General features: G+C 37.3%; 1 protein-coding gene across 4 annotated transcripts in view; it reads left to right on the top strand.

Annotated features, from left to right (window-relative positions):
* The window catches only part of GNAS (GNAS complex locus), a 215279-nt gene that overhangs the window by 188369 nt on the left and 11847 nt on the right, over window positions 1-15063 (top strand). For all 4 annotated transcript variants that reach the window (XM_081324471.1, XM_081324472.1, XM_081324474.1 and 1 more), the window contains exon 6: window positions 13687-13741. In XM_081324471.1, coding sequence (XP_081180597.1) covers window positions 13687-13741 — 55 coding nt within the window. The remainder of the gene's footprint in view (window positions 1-13686; window positions 13742-15063) is intronic.

Raw genomic sequence — 15063 nt, 5'->3', positions numbered from 1 at the left:
CAAGGCGGCGGGAAAGACACCCTCCTTCAAAGAAGCAGTTATTACTGCCTGGAGCCAGCCTCGTGTCTCCTCCCGGGCCGCGTAAACCAGCCAGGAGGGGCACGGGTCCAACAAACAGGTGGTGGAGCTCAGCCTCCCCATGATCCTGTCCACATCATCAGGGGAAACAGGATCGAACTCAGTCCAGATAACATGCTCAAGACCGTCCGATTCCTCCACGTCAGACTCCGCCCAGTCAGAGTCCAGACCGGCCCGGATCTGAGCGATTTTGTCCGTCAGATGATGACTAAACTTTTTTTATGCTAAACTCAGTTATTTTATTGTTTGTGTACTGGCTGATTCCCCTCTCACACTAGACTGTCTGTTGCTCTTTAGAGTTTTAAGTTTGGAAAATCTGCAACCTCTAATTATAGTAGTGCAAAACAAATGGAAATCCTGAAATTGTGGGTGCACTGTGACATACACTGTGCATTAGAAACAAGTTACATCAATATTTAACGGTAGTAAATGAGCCAGGAGTTGAGATTTAATCCATGTTATGTCCTGATGTACATTTTACTTCTATATCCCTGAAATAACCCTGACTTGCAGTAGAGTTATTGGGACAATTTTTCTAAAATGGCTGTCTCCATTCTAAGCAGCAATTGCACACCGTTGACTTCTCTCCTTGCACACTCCTGTCATATATTTCTAGCCTTACCATATTTTCTGTCACTAGGTACGAAAGCTAGTACCTTGCTACCAAGCACACTGCTGTTTCCAAATTCTTCACAATTCTGTTAATCATCCAATGCTATTCAGGAAAGATTGCTGAAGAACTATTATAAGACAAGTCTCTATCTTGGATAGTATAGAAAGTTTTCTGGCTACTACTTCTGTAGATGTTTGAACTTACATACAAGAATTCTCATTGTATGTGAAACAATGTTCCTAAAAGGATTAATAAAAAGTAAACTAAATAATGTACCACCATTTGATTTTCCAAAATATTTATGTATACTGGTGTACTCTGTTTCAGGTATTCATGAATTTGGTTTTGGGTTGCCATGAAGTTAAATTGTTTCACCCAGTGACATACTTGCCCAATGAAATCTAACTTTATGCTTGAGATACAGCATATTACACTATTTAATTTGTGAATATCTCGGTTGCAGAAGCTAAAGTCTTTTCCTCAATTTCTTAAACAAAAGCAAGGGCACATCTCTGAAGAGAGCAGAAATAAATGCATTTTATAATATTTCAAACTTTTTTAACGTTCTGATCCCAGCAACATAAACAACAGTTACCTAGGACAAGGATTAGAAATCTTGTCATGAAGGATTTGTCTTTGTTGAATTTTCCTTTCACTTGAAATGTAACTCAGCATCTGAAATTTAAGCTGTAATTTGGTTTTTGATGTGATTGTTAAATTAAAAAAAACCCTGAGTAATTCAGTTTTTCAGTGTCTTAATAAATATACTAACAATATTATATCTATTAAAAAATCACAATCAATCTTCAGGAGTCAGTTCAGTTTTCATAAATCGAATATGACATTTTCTGAACTGGCCCTTTCTTATATATTATTAGTATAGTTTAAAAATGATTCAATTGGCAAACATTGGGTTATTTTATTTTATGCATTTATTTAGACAGATCTTGTATGATCTATTTGTAGGATACATCCAGGTTATATAGTACGGTAAATAATACTTTAGAGAGCCGGTGTTTTGTATGGTAAAGTCCACAGAGAAACCAGGAGTCTCCTGATTGAGATGGCAATATGAAAAGCTGAACCTTGCAATAGTTCCTACGAGATTAAACTTCAATTTTATATTGTTACTATTCTGGCTAAGTATGTGTAAAAACACATAAACATGAAATTTCTTATAGATTTAGAATATTGTCAGTATATATCTTGGAGTTAGATAGTTTCCTCCTTTTCCAAGTTGATTTTTTAAAAATAAAATAAAAGAGTTCTTTACATTCACATAGTGATAAATGTAACACTGTATTGAGTTTGTAATTTGCAGTCTCGACACTTCCTCACCTTAATTAAAATCGGAACCTGTTTGAATCTTTATTTGCTCTCAAAATCCAATATACTTGGTTCAGTAGCCTTTTTAACTTTTTTACCATTTTTTTCAAGGAGTTCCATCTTTGATTTTTCATTTTCAAAATCCTTTGTTAAGCTAACTCCTTAATTAATGGAACATGGAAATCATTTTAGCTACAGTATTGAAGCAAGGCGACTGAAATCTAAACAGTCTTAAGAAAACAATGAAACTACTTAATTGCTTCAGAGATAGGTTCTCACTTAGGTGGATTGAGCATTGCAGCATTTTTACAGTAAGAAACTTGCTGAAAATACGGGAGATAAATTTTAAGATCAAGCATTCAGGTTACATTAGGCATCAGGGAAACAACTGGCGGTAAAGCACACATGGATAGACACACACAGCCAATTCCCATAGCATAAGAGACATGCTTTCTAAGAAGTGTAAAGTACTACATTAGAGCTGCTTCTGTTAATTTACTGGCACTTTGCCACCTTACTATATTATTCCTTTTGTTGAAGTGGAAGCTTGGAAGAAGGTTTTTCATTTGGTCTTTCAAGCTGTTTTGCAAAAGAAAATGGAATTGCTAAAGTTTCTCACCTCTTGCTGTCCGCAGCCTCAGTTCAGAGAAATATACTTAGCTGGGTTTTAATAGGCTTTTTAGTTTTATTTTCTGCTTTTGGTAACAGAATATGGTAAATTGATTTTGAAGACTCCAGTAGTTTTCAGAAAGTTATGAATGCAGCATTTTGGGGATTTGGGGGTGGGGGGGTGGAGATCCCGGTCTCTTAATTAGGAAAGTTTTTCAGAATTCAACTATTGGTATTAATAAAGTATTATCTCATTTTCCCGCTGCAATTAATGAAATGCTTTTGGTTTGGTGATTATGTTAATACTTGCTTGCCTAAACAAATTGCAAAAACCTAATGTTGAAGAAGACTGTTAAAATGCATAATAGTATTATGCTCATCATAGATGAAAGGTGAGCAAAAAAGAATAATTTAGACACGAAGAGCAGAAGGTTTTGTTCTGTGCATAAATATAGCTATTGTAGGGGTAAACTAGGAGTTATCATTTAGATTGGACCAGAATGAGCACCAAACAGGCTGAGAGTTTTTTACGTACTTTTTCATTTGCATATATTCTACTAAGGAATCCATTTGCAGGATAAGGATTTCTCTAGAGGTTTTTAACTGAAAAGCTGCTTCTGATTGTATACTTCTTTTTCTAAAAATAGAACTTGGCAGCAATTTTAGGGCCTTAAACCTTTCGAGTTTGGGTACGTTAGGCTCTGTTTAGCACAAACAAATGAAAATTTTGAAGGCATATATAACCAGTATATTACAGTGTAAAATTTTCTAAGATATTATATGCAAGCTGAAATGTACATTGTTCATTTGACAAAATTGTACATGGTTGGGAGTAAGGACATACGATGACTCTCCTATAAGTTTGACAGTGAACGAAACTTAAATCTACAATTTTTAGAAGTGAAAATATCCATGTAAGGACCTAAATGAATCCTATAGGCTGATGGTGAGGTGAGATTTATATAGAACACCTGCATTAAATCCTTTCTGGTATTTTCAAGGAGCTTTCCTCCCTTCCTCCTAATTAAGTTTACCTCAATTATTTTTTTAAAAATGTTCAGGTTACTATTTCACAGCTGTAGCTGGAAGAACATATATAGGACTTAATGAACCTAATTTTTAATGGCTATTTTAGTTGTAAAGATAACTAGATCTGGACTAATTGTATCAATGAGTATAGTGGTTAAATTAAAGAGAGAGAGAGCGCTTCTATGATGTGTGAAACATCAAAAGTTTTAGGAGAGATACTAGCAAATGTTGTTTTCATGTACTTCCCATTTTCCTGTGCTCTGATGACCACAAGAGATTAAAAAATACCCTTCTGTTTCTGCTTTTTGAATGATCGCAGTAGAGAATGATGACTGAGTCGTAAATCATCATCACTGTTAAGAATGGTTCATTGAAACATGACAGATTTACAACCCATGGTTAGAAACTGGTTTGTGACAGTAAATTGTTGTGCTGGTTTTAAATGAAACAAGGGAAAAGCAGAAGTGGGAGACTCACTGACTTAATTTTCATTTTGCTAAACAAGGGTGATGATGATGATGATGATAGTGGTGGTGGGGATGGTCAAATCCGGTATTAAAGCTATTTGAATTTGTTGGTAGGATATGCTAGGGACGATGTAAAATTAATATCTCTTTTTAAGAATTCCACATTATACTTTTTTTTTCTTCCTATGCAAAATGAAAGAGGAATGACAGTATTTTCTGTAAATTGGGTTCTCCGTTGAAGGAGTCCTTTGATTGCAGACAAGCAGAAATACAGTCCTGTCACTGGAAACTTAGAAGAGGAACCCAGGTCCCCCTTGCCCCCCCCCCTCTCTCTCTCTCTCTCTCTCTCTGTGTGTGTGTGTGTGTGTGTGTGTGTGTTGCATACACCCTCCCCCATAGGGAAGAAATTGCACTGTTCCGAGTCTCGAAATGACACAGTTTGCTACAGACTGCAAGAGGGGGAAGGGAAGGAAAGGGAGAAAAAAATCTTTAAAGCAAAGAACGTAAACGCCTAACTGCGGCTTTTATGTGAAGAATGGAGCCTTCATGTTTTTATAACCCTACTATAAACCCGATCCTGCATTAAAAAGCAATCAGGGTTCTTTCTCCGTCTGATTATCTTTGTCTACGAGTGTAGAGATGCATTGTACCTTTCCAACTGCCGGAGCCTATTTTTATTTGTCAAGCTGGGACTCGCCTGGCCCCTTTCCAGATGTGCCTCACAAGATTTGGTGCTGATGATCTATTTATAGAACTGTGGTTCCATTGTCATGGCAACCGTGCTAGAGGCCAAGGCGGCTGGGAGCTATTTCTGGACTTGTGCTGTAATGTAAAACTGATTGGGAAAGTTGGTGCATCTTCTAAGCCCGACTAACTTTAGACAGGCTGAAAGAGAAAAAAGAAAGACATCTCTCCCCCCCCCCCCCCCCCGTCTTTAAATAGACTTTCCTTTTCTCTTCTTGCCTTCTTCTGTCTGCTGCTTTGCTGGCTTGCTTGCTGTTGATTTGCTTTTCTGGTTTGCATCCCGAATGTATTTAAAAGCACAGGTTGAATTGTTTTCCCAGTGCACCCGTTGAATCTTGAATTTTTAAGAAAAGAGTAACTATGCAAAACCTGGTGTTCTTGTTGAAGGTTCTCCCCCTCCCCCTTATTTCTTATTTCTTTCCTCCCCATCCTGACCTCTGTCCCCCAACCTTACACTTTATGACAAGAGGATGAACTTCACATTCATTAGCTTGGTATTCCCCCCCCCCTCTCTCTCTCTCTGTCATGTGTGCTTGGTGCATTCCCTAAGGAATTGCAAAACAATAAATAAACAATAAAAGTTGGTTTCCAATAAATAGAAAAAACATACTTTACTGTTGTCTTGCTATTTGCTTGAAATTTTGAGCAGTAGTGCCTCTCTGCCTCCAAGTGGTTGGAATGCTGTCCTGTGACCCTATAATTAAAGCCAATTTATTTGTGAAAGCTGCTTTTTTAAAAAAAAAATGAAATAAAAAATACACCCACTTTCCCCCTATTCCTGCAAGTCCCACACATCTAATTCATCTACGTAATTTTAAATAATGATACAATTAGGATCTACTACATTTTTAGACAGCATTCAGAATACGCTTTAGATTTTATTCCCAAGCTGCAAGTAAACCCATTTTTAAAATAAAATATAAAACAGCTAGATTTTTAATCGAAGAATATTTTAATACTGCCCCAGTGAGTTTGAGCATTGTTGTGTAACGCTCTCCTTCCATGTGCCAGTTTATTAAGAAGCAAAAGTGAGTGATTCATCTCCAAACTCTAAATATAGAGGATAATTTTAGCTAGTTACAATGATTTACTATAAGCTTCATTTGTGGTTTTTTAAAGAGTTGGGCAGCTATTTCAGTTTAACAGTGTATTCCCATCTTTCTAAATATTTTAAACTGTGACTATTTTGTGAGAGTGCGAGTGTCATGCAGTGTTTGTCTAGGACACTGAGTCAGGAAATCTTCTGTTCAAATAATCACCTCCAGCTCAAAGTATGTAGCAGATCATTTTGCACTCAAACGTTAGCTTTCCTGCCTGCCGACACATGGGCAATATAAAACAAATGTGTACCCTTACCTCACAGGGCTGTGCGTGAGTTGTTGAGATAATAGATTATGTGCTTGCAACATGAGGTCAAAAAGCAAAGCTGCAGCCAGTTGATTCGTAGTCATTTGGTTTCATTTTAAGAATTTGAGATTTGCCACAGGCGAGGCAAATGGTTTTGGATGTATGCACGTCATGTTTGTGCTACATCCAATTTACATTTTAAAATCTTTTAATCTTTTCATAGCTTTTCCTTCTTACTGAGGCGAAACAAGCTTATTTTAGGCAAGTTTCGACTAAAGTATTTAGAAGGGTGTTGCCATGTTGCTTTTTTTAAAGTTAGCTTTTCTGTCTTGTTATTTATTTTTATTTTAGGTGTTTTTAAATTCCAGCTTAACTGTTTTTTTATAAATAACTCAAGGTGGCAAAAGTATGTAATACTCTTTCCTCCTCTCCTATTTGCCCCACAACAACAACCCTCTGAGGTGAGGTGAGCTGAGAGAGAAGGACTGACCCAGGCTAAACTTTGTTCCTGCAATTTCTGAGACAATTAAAATTCAACATGTCTAGATATTGGGATTTGAAAATAGAAACTTGAGAAGAAATTTTAAATGTTATGTTTTTGTGTACTCAGTGACTACCTATATACTCCACACTCCTAGCTGAAACGGCAAGTTTTGCCTCATCTTCAAAATTGCCTGTTGGAGGGTAAAATAAGAATATTTTCCACAAAAATTAGCCACAGAAAACGGCATGTTGTTAGGGATCTGCAAATTAATTGGAATATATTCAAAAACAGTAACATAGAAAAAAATACTGGAAGATCAAATAGTGGGGACTAAATATGTTTAACTTTGTGAAAAAAAGATTGAGAGATTTGATAGCAGTCTTCAAATACAGAAAAGGGACATAACCTGGAGAATTGTTCTCTATAATTTCAGAATGCAGGATTTGTAAAACGATTTTACATTTTAGGAAGACAGCTTTTTGTTTTAGGGAGAAAAGCTTTCCTAACAAAGCAATTGAACAGGAGAACCAGTGTCCTCAAACAGCTGGTGGCATTTCCCTGGAGGAGTTAAGTAGAAGCTGGATTTTCTGTTTCCAAAGGATTTTAGTTTTACTTTCTGACTAATCAGCAGTTGGACTTCAGGGTTGCTCTAGCTCTGGATTCCAGGAATTATAATTTTGTTTGTATTCATATGACAAATATTGACAGAAATCAAAGTAGCTCTTTTTCCCTAATCAGCATTATCTGATAAGATACAATACTTACATTCTTCTAGAACAAAAAGAGATTGATACAGATACTGAGAAATGTTATGACTCTGTTATTGTTTTGCTACGACACAAATATTAAAAATTGAAATGACTTTGTCGAAAGGGTTGGCCAGTTGTCGGGTTGGTTGTTCTTTTTTCTTAACATGAAAGTACATTCATGTTAAAATGGGGCTTGTGTTTTTTTCTCGTATTTCCAGCATTGGGAAAAATGTAGGTTAATGGCAAGAGAATTTAAAGTTTTTAAAGCTTCTCCTTTAATTCTTTCTTTCTCATTGGACATTGGTGAATCTTCCTCCTAATAATCCAAATATTATTCAATTCTTTTTAGTATAGTAATAATATAGTATAGTACAGTACAGGGGTCCCCAATCCTCAGTCTGTGGACTGGCACGGGGCCGTGGCATGCCACAAACCGGTCCACACAAACAAGCAAAGCCTCATCTGCAGGATGCAGGCAGTACATGAAACCACATCCCTCTGGTCCACAGAAAAACCTATCTCCACAGAACTGGTCCCTGGTACTCAAAAGGTTGGGGACCTCTGCTATAGTATATTGTTGTTAGGATTCAAAAGTACAACATGTAAATAAAAATTCTTACTGCTGAAGAAAAGAAGCAGATTTTATTGTTTCAAAGCTGGAATGTTGGTAAAGAAGTATACAGTACTTCTGTACTCTAAATTGAATATATTTCCAGGTCTCTTTTAAAACTTACTTTTTTGTTTTTTGTTTTCCATCCTATAAGACAAGGTGGTGTTAGTAATTAGGGAAGGCAAGACCCTGAAATATAACAGGTCACAAAATTGACTTCAGGTGATAATCTGATTGGAAAGTGTGAAAGGTGAATTTAGCAAGCTGATTTAATTCCTGGCTGTTGTAACACAACGGGGCAAAACGTTACCAACATCAGAGCAGTTTCTCTTAACTGTGCTGATGTAACTCTCCTTTCCTTTAGCATTATATGCAAAAAAGTCTATATTAAGGCGCTTATGGACACAGACAGGATTTTTTTTTAACCCTGTATAATCAAGAAACGTATTGACATTTTTCCTTAAATTTTGCCCAAGATAATTTGGCAGTATTGAGAGGTCCTAATCATCTTAGAAACTGATTGCAATAATGCTGTAAAAGGTTTTTTTAAAAAACATGGGGGGGGGCAGGGAACATACAGACAAACGCACTAAAACATACACTTTTTGCAGTTTGAGAGTTGCACTTCAGCATGTTAAGTTGCACCTGGATAGACATTCTTGGGAACTTTTCGTTCCCTTTTGCCCTGTTCTGCAGGAGGTTGTTGTTCTTCTTTTATGCCACTGTTTTCCCCTCTGTCTACCCACCCACCCAAATTCAGTCTCTTATTGTTTAAGAACCGTTTGATATTTACAGCCTACACTTCCTTCTCCCCCAGATCTTTTTAAAAAGAAAGTACAGTATTATTTGCCAAATAATGGTCTTCCTTGGTAACTATCTGCAAGGACAGGTTTTTCTCTGAAAGTTTTGCTTTTAAATGCAGGAAGGTTGAAATGCCAGGACTTGTTTTTCGGCATATTTATGGCATTCTGACCTGTTTTACCTAGCGTGCATGTAGCCATTGAAGACCACATTCAACACGGCGCACTCTGCTGCCTGGCCCGGGTAGCTGGTGTTTTTCAAGGAAATCACAAACCTAAAAATAGTCTGTATAAACAACTGCAGAACAGTTTTGCCTTTTTTTTTCCTACTTCACTATTTGGAAATTTCTTGTACGTTCTCTAGATGTGCCAGTGTAACCGAACCCATTGGCATGAGTAGCAAAAAACAATATTTCTAGGCGATTGCTAGAAATAAATATTGAATATTCAATCTTGTGAAAAAGCAGACCAGTAATGATTGTTATGTTTGAATTAGCGTAGCTGAAATGCACGAGTCTAGCATATCCATTCAAAGCTCATAATAATTGCCATATTTTAGCAGAGTTTATTGCTATTTGCCGGTTTTGCTTCTCCACTTAAAAATTATCTACTCAGCTCCCCCGGAAATATTTATCCATTGATTTGATTGATTAAATCAGAGGTGGGGAACGATGGCCTCTTTATGACTTGTGGACTTCAACTCCCAGAAGTTGAAATCCACAGGTCATAAAAAGGCCATAGTTCCCCACCCCTGCTCTAAGACAGCATGGCTGGCTGGGGATTTCTGGGAGTTGAAGTCAGGCTATTGTTCCCCACCCCTGGATTAAATGATTAATTGGTTGATTATGTGCCATCAAGTTATTTTTGGCTTTTAGCAACCACATAGATTGATTTTCTCCTTAGCAAACTATCCTAACCTGGTCTTCCAATGGTGCACTCATCAATACTGTAGTGTGTCTGCCTACCTTGCTGTTGATCATCCTCTTCTCTTTCCTTCCACTTTTCCCAGCATTAAAGCCTTTTCCAGGAGCCTTCATGTAAAGTACAATAATTTGAACCTGATCATTTGTGCCTCAAGTGAGAATTCTGGGTTGATTCGTTTGTTCCACAGTGTTCTCAGGAGTCTTGTCCAATCCCAACATTTACATGTGTCAGTGCTCTTCCTATCCTTCTTCAAAGCCCAACTTTAACTTTCATAAAGTGTCATAGAAAATACCCTGGTTTGCATTGTTGAGATCTTTGTAGGTATAGTCACATAATGACACTTGAGGAGTAGCTTTAATTTGGACTGATAGTTTATTCAGGTAGTGCCACCTAACAATCACCCATAGAAATCCTGTTAGAATTGCAAGAATTCTAAAGTAAATTTGCCCTTGAGTTAAGTGTAATTCTGGTTGGCTGTAGGGACATCTGGATGGTCTTTGTTTGGAGCAACGTGGAAATGGCTTGCTTTCTTCTATTGATCTCTTCATGAGCTGTTACATCTAAGCATAGAGTTCGACTCTTTTTTGGTGTCCTCTCATCCACTCGCTATCCATGTCCAACCCTTCTCTGATTTTTTGACATCAGCAAAAGTTGGCTAGGTGCTGCCACCTGCTGTTACACCCAAGCTTTGCTCTTTTCTTTTCTTTTCTTTTCTTTTTTTCTTTTTCTCTTTCTTTCTCTTTCTCTTTCTCTCCCTCTCTCCCTCCCTCCATGTAAATTAACAAGTGAATTGAAACCTATTGGAGAATCAGAAAAAGATATAGTCTCCCTGCCCCCTCCCTAAATTTGGCATGATTTCTAGGACATTCAAATCAAGAATTTCAGGAATAAAGGCGTTGGTACAAGGTGTTGGTGATAAAAAAATTCTTGCTAATTAACTGATGGGCTTGTAAATATGAAAGAAGAGTCATTTGAAAATTCCAGAAATCAAAAGTATGGTTTTAAAGCTAAGGTAGCAACATTATTCAGGGTGACATATAAAAGGAGGCTTTGCTGAATTCCCTCAGATTTGCTCCTGAAAAAGCATGCATAATACTGTGCAATTTCAACCTGAAATTTTAGAAATAAGCCTCATACGATTCATATAGTATTACAGTTGGAACTCAATTATTTGTCATTGCATTGTTATATTTTTGTTAATACTTTAACAAATATATATTGTTAAGATTTTATAGATCAACAAATTATCCCTACTTTTCTTCTCTTACTATGTAAGTCCAGATAGATGGATAGAAAGACAAATATGACATTTATTGGGTCCATACCTATGTGTTTTATGTATAAATACGATAAAAATTAAAGGAAGAAAGCAAAGATACATGATGAATCTAAATTGGGAATCGGCAGGCACGTTCACATAATTTTGCACTATGATCCATGTATCAGCATCTTCTAAGGTTAAAAATTTGACGATCTTGAGAAATACTGGTCATTTAACTATTTTTTTTTTTGCCAGGAGGCATCGTCTTTCTACAAGCAGTCCTTGACTTATGACCACAATTGAGCCCAACATTTCCTTTGCTAAACAATAGAGTTGTTAAGTGAGCTTTGCCCCATTTTGCAACTTGTCTTGCCACAATTGTTAAGTGAATTACTGTACTTGTTAAGATAGTAACATGGTTGTTAAGTGAATCTGGCTTCCCCATTGACTTTCTTGTCAGAAGGTTGCAAAAGGTGGTCACATGACTCCGGGACTGCCAGTCGCCAAGTGTCACAACTTTTGATCATGTGACCATGGGGAATACTGCAATGGTCATGTGAAAACTGATCATAAGTCACTGTTTTCAATGATGTTGTAACTTCATACAGTCACTAAAAGAATGGTTATAAGTTGATCACTACCTGTATATGCATTATTGCCAACCCCAATGTGCTGTTTACATATTCAGACAATTGCTGTATCTGTTGTGACAAGGCCTAGATGTTATCCAGGCTGTGTACAGTTCCAAGAAGCTACTCAGCAAACTTCATTTCTCCATAGATTCCTCTTTTAAATATGCCAATCTCTCTCCCTCTCCCTCTCCCTCTCTCTGAAGCTACTATGTTAAGCTGTCTTTGATCAGTGCCTGAACATTCAGGGAGGATTTGTAGCACCCGAGAACAGCACATAAACTAAAAATTCCCTCATTACTCATGTCTTCTGGCTACACATTGAGTCTGGTCTGCTGGAGCCAAACCGAATATGGCATGGATCCTCAGAATGTATAAGAGGAGTCTAGAATCGTGTAATTCCTCTAATTCTTCAGTGGGGAGGGAATGGCATTACTGGACAGACCCCCATTAGTTTCCTTCTACTTTATGTTTGCATTAATAAATAGGAAGTAGTTATCTCCAGAGCCTGCAAGAAAGCAAATCTAAGCAATATATTTATGGTAGTTTGTGGCAATCTGCAGCTGAAAAAAATTAACATTGATTAATGAAGAGCTGACAGGATATTTGTTTATAATTGGATGCCATATGAACAAAATATGACTTTATTCTTTTGCTTCAAATTGCTCATGGCGTAAGTCCCGCATCTTGTCCATTAGATTACTTATTCTCTCCATGTAAAGTTGGAAGCATCTCTGCAGTCATTACATAGAAGCAAGGTAACAAAGCAGACACATGGATACTTGGATTGTAGACACCTCATAATTGGCATAAATAATGGTGATTTATTTATTATTATGTATTTTTGCTACCCTGTATTCTTATACAAGGGACGCGGTGGCTCAGTGGGTTAGGACGCTGAGCTTGTCGATCAGAAGGTCAGCAGTTTGGCAGGTCGAATCCCGAGTGCCGCGTAACAGAGTGAGCGCCTGTTACTCGTCCCAGCTTCTGCCAACCTAGCAGTTCGAAAGCATGTAAAAATGCAAGTAGAAAAATAGGAACCACTACAGTGGGAAGGTAACAGCGTTCCTTGCGCCTTTGGCATCTAGTCATGCTGGCCACATGACCATGGAGACGTCCTCGGACAAGCGCTGGCTCTTCGGCTTTGAAACGGAGATGAGCACCGGCCCCTAGAGTCGGAAACGACTAGCACATATGTGCGGGGGAACCTTTACCTTTACCTTATTCTTATACAATTGCCACCCCTTTAGATTCCCAAGTTAAAAAATCATTAATAAACATGAAGAGGTTTGGGGGAATGGTCCTAGCTTTTGATAAAATGTCTTCTGGAGTGACTTGGTATGGAATCGATTAATAGAATACACATGAACCAGGGGTACCATCCATGTGCTGCTTAGCTTGCAGTATCCTTAAATGTTATTTTGAATTAGTTTGAACAAGCAGTTTTTCGCGGCTTCTAATAATCAGAATGAGAGCCAGATTGATGCACATGTAGTCCTTGACTTACAACCATTTGTTTAGCAACCATTCAAATTTACAGTGGCACTGAACAAAGTGACTTACAACTGGTCATGTAGTCAGCATTTGGGTGCTTGGGAACCAGCATGTATTTATGCAGCATCCCAGGGTCATGTGATCACCATTTGAAATATATCCCTGCCTGTGCCTCTGACAAGCAAACTCACTTAACAATCATGGCAAAAAAAAGTTTTAAAATCAAGTACAACTCACAACTTGCATAGCGGTGGAAATTCTGGTCCCAATTACTGTCATAAATTGAGGACTACCTGAAGTGATTAAAGGCACAGGGCTACATTTTTTTGTGTTTTATGCTATGCTATATTATTAATGTGGTTACAAAAATAAACTTAATTAATTACTTATTTACAAAGATCTAGAAACTGGAGGATTGTAGTCCTGCTATAGGCTTTTCAATATGGACTCTTTTTAAAATTACAAGAAATTGTTGTTATGTTCTTGTGTAAACTTATCAGTGAAAATATTTTCTTCCTCTAGTTTCCTAGATAAGATTGACATAGTCAAGCAAAATGAATACACACCGTCTGACCAGGTGAGTAAAATGTCTTTGAGAAAATGAAGTTATGTTTCTTCAAAACATCTAGTCCTGTAGATTTCTTCTGTTGAAAATCTGAAGTAGCATTGTGTTAGTAGTGTCTGGAACGAAGTAATCAGACCTATCACAAGTAACTTGGTTGACCAAAAGGACTCACCAGCCTATTCCAAGTTCCCAATTCAAGTTACGAGTTTTAAATTTTAAAACCCTAATCAATAGAACTATGCAGCACTTCAGCGTCTGTTCATAAATGTGCTTCAGAACTCATGTAAATGTGATTTCATTCTGAAGCTCTTTAAAGGAGCTAAATCTTTGTCCAAATTGTTTGTCATCTGTGGCTGCCATTTGATCCTAAAAAAGGTGTGGCTATTTTAAAGAGTTGGAGGTTGGTGGTTGGGGTTGGTTGGTTAAGTGTCATCAAATCAGTATTGGTCGGCTCTTGGTAACCACATAGATAGGTAGACCTTATCAAAGATGATCTGTCCCCAGCCTGTCCCTTAAGGTTTTCCAACAACACGTCTGTTTCTGTTGTGATTAAAAGTATCTGTCTTCTTTTTCTGTCTCCTCCCATGTTTTCTAGCAGGTTCCACATTCATGTCCCTATGTCTTCTAGAATACATTTTAGACTCAAATCCATAGTTTCACATAGTGCTAAGATTATATCTTCCTTCTGTTCTGCATATTCGCTTCATTTTCTGAGCCGCTGCTTTGCATTGTATTGTAGAGGGCCCTTTTGTGGGACTTCCCAAACTTATTTAGCTGTTCACCTGAAATGAGTGGAAACTAAAGATGGGAGTATGTAGAAAAAAAATAGGGAAAAATGATCCCAAGTCCCTTTCTCCCTAATCAATGATATATTTCTGAATGTTTTCTTTTAAGTAGTACATATTATGATTTAAGATGTGTTTGAAATTGAGCTTAAAAATGAAGCTAATAAAGAAAAGAACTAATATGAAATGTAGAAAAACTCATCCCAGTACTGTCCCAAAGGTGCTTTTTCAAATGGCAACTGGACTTCGTTTTTTCCTTGAAGAAGTTTCGCTTCTCATCCAAGAAGCTTCTTCTGAAGAACTGAAGAAGCTTCTTAGATGAGAAGCGAAACATCTTCAAGGAAAAAACAAAGTCCAGTTGCCATTTGAAAAAGCACCTTTTGGACAACCATGACCTTGGATGACTGAGAATCTCCATAGACGTTTATACCAGTACTGAAAAATTTTCAGTTTTCAGAAGTCCATGAATGTGAGTATATGGTGAAGAATTAGAAGAAACTGCTGCCATTCCTTGAATGCCATATATAGATGATGAGAATCCCAAGACAT

This window comes from Vipera berus (genome assembly GCF_964194415.1).
Source record: "Vipera berus genome assembly, chromosome: 3".
Taxonomy (NCBI): Eukaryota; Metazoa; Chordata; class Lepidosauria; order Squamata; family Viperidae; genus Vipera; species Vipera berus.
Note: the sequence above shows the minus strand (reverse complement) of the source record. Positions and strands in the feature narration are given on the sequence as shown.